Raw genomic sequence first — 2,292 nt, 5'->3', positions numbered from 1 at the left:
ATATACAACCAGGTATAAATTGCAAGTTAAGAAGAAAATTAAGCACGCTCTCGAAGAAATTCCTTTACTTTCAAAAAAATCCCTGAAATTTTCAGGTTTTTCTAGGTGTATAAAAAATTCCTGACAATTCCAGGCTTTTCGGGTATTCCAGGTACGGAACGTGACATCTAGTCGCTAGGACATCTAGTCGCCGAAACATTAAGTCGCCAGGAAGTCTAATACTTGGGAAATTTAGTCGCCAGGCTGGCGACTGGACGTCCTGGCGACTAGATGCTCCGGCGACTAGACGTCCTGCTTCTTTCCAGTTAGGGTAGACACCCTGGATACACCTCAATCTTAAATTGACTCTCAAGTTCTCAATCGACACGATTTTGCGATAAATAATTTTACAAAAATGTACAATCACTATAAGTCTTTATCGAAATTGGGTCGTTCCAAAGCTTCTTGGGCACTTTGCAAACCAGTGCAGTAATGCAATAATAAAACGCTTAGCGCTTGTACTCTCAAGTCGCTTTGAGCTATCAATTTGACACTATCAGGTTCGCTGCTTTGAGATAATTCTACTCTTGAGGTAGTTTCAATGTCGAGTGCAGTCTTTAGTTTTGTTATCTGTAAAAAAAGCTCAATACGTAAATAATTGTTCAATCCGTAAGTCATCAGTACGCCTCTAGGGTACCTCTTTGAGCATGACAACAGCGCCACCTGCCCCGCGAACTATTAGCAATTTTAATTAAAAAGAGCAGTAAATATCAATAAACATATAGGAAATCTGTATTATTATCGGAATTGTAAACGAACGATCAGAATCACTGATCAGAACCTAATCAGAAATTTATCACATCACGTGAAAATAGATATCTCAACTATCGATCTAAGATACCCCTCAAATACAGCATTTTTCGTATTTCTAAAATATTAAAATTAAATGTTACATGTGAAAAAAGATCCCTTTCCCCTTTTCTCTGTTGGGAATCGAACCCAGGTCGTCCGATTGCCGGTCGGACGCTCTACCCACTAAGCTACTGAAGACATCGGAAGAAAAATCTTTTTCCACAGACATGCCAAATGACAAGGTTTTCTCTATAGAATTATAGATATAAGATATAGACAATCTTTACAATTTTTCTATATCTATTTCCTATATCTTATATCTATGACTCTTTAGAAAAAACCTTGCCATTTCGCATGTCTGTGAAAAAGATTCTTCTGCCGACGTCTCCAATAGTTTAGTGGGTAGAGCGTTCGACCGGCAATCGGACGTCCTGGGTTCGATTCCCAGCGGAGCGAAGAGGAGGAATCTTTTTCACAGACAAAATTTAATACCAATTAACTTTTATCAAAAATATTATACTGAGGCCTAAAATGAATTATTTACTACAAGATTTCTTATAAATATTTAATTTAAATTTAAAATTCTTCCCAATGGTTTGAAATTGGTGGCGCTGTCGTAACTACCCAACAGGCAAGGCTCTGAGGGAACCTCTCTCGGGGCCATTCACAAAATACGTGATAAAATTTTCAGGAACTTTATCCCCCCCCCCCCTGCATGATGCTTTTTCCATTGTACGTAACATGGAGACTGATAAATTATAGACACCCCCCGACTCCTTAACGTATCACGTATTACGCGAATAATGCCTCTAGAGTGGATAATCATTAATTAAGAGCACAACTAAAAGAAAAATAATTTATTTTAAGGCCATGTCACGAGTGGGCCACGTGACCAGATTCCTACCTTACTCTCACTTTTTTTATTTCCCAACTTATTTCACACAAAGCGCCACATCGAGTTGAAAATTTTGGATAATAAATAAGAAGGACTAAAAAAGGTGGGTCTAGATCTAAATTTTAATACATCTGAAAAAAGCAAAAAAAAATATATACAAAAAAATACTTTTTTCATAATTATACAAATTTAGAATCAGACCCACCATTCTTAGTGCTTCTTGTTTAGTATCCCAAATTGTCAACTCAACGTGGCGCTTCGTGCGATAATAAGTTGGAAAATAAAAAAAGTGGTGATAAGATAGGAATCTAGTCACGTGACCTACTCAATTAAGACTTATAGTGTCTCAACTATTCATTGAATTAACTAAATTATTTTAGGTACATTAATATTTCGAATTGAGTCTAGGAGCCAGGTACACCCTGGTGGCCTTTTCAATTCGGATGCAGCCACCAAGGTTTTTGTCTTATGTATTTTGACCCGCTGAATCCAATTTTTTTGGGTGGCTCGTAGCCCGAGTGGTCGTTTAATTGTTATTAACATTTTTTTAATAACAAATAGAAAAA

At 37.0% G+C, this 2,292-nt stretch overlaps 1 protein-coding gene and 1 non-coding gene across 3 annotated transcripts in view; both read right to left on the bottom strand.

The window, feature by feature from the left end:
* Window positions 1-385: 385 nt before the first annotated feature.
* The window catches only part of LOC117180871 (PDZ domain-containing protein 8), a 174,488-nt gene continuing 172,581 nt past the window's right edge, over window positions 386-2,292 (bottom strand). For both annotated transcript variants that reach the window (XM_033373433.1, XM_033373434.1), the window contains one exon: window positions 386-609. In XM_033373433.1, coding sequence (XP_033229324.1) covers window positions 406-609 — 204 coding nt within the window. In that variant the 3' untranslated portion in view covers window positions 386-405. The remainder of the gene's footprint in view (window positions 610-2,292) is intronic.
* Window positions 958-1,029, bottom strand: Trnaa-ggc. The gene has a single exon. It is a non-coding gene; the product is annotated as a tRNA-Ala (tRNA).

This window comes from Belonocnema kinseyi, chromosome 9, assembly GCF_010883055.1.
Source record: "Belonocnema kinseyi isolate 2016_QV_RU_SX_M_011 chromosome 9, B_treatae_v1, whole genome shotgun sequence".
Taxonomy (NCBI): Eukaryota; Metazoa; Arthropoda; class Insecta; order Hymenoptera; family Cynipidae; genus Belonocnema; species Belonocnema kinseyi.
The sequence above is the reverse complement of the archived record's forward strand: the minus strand, read 5'-3'. Positions and strand labels throughout refer to the sequence as shown.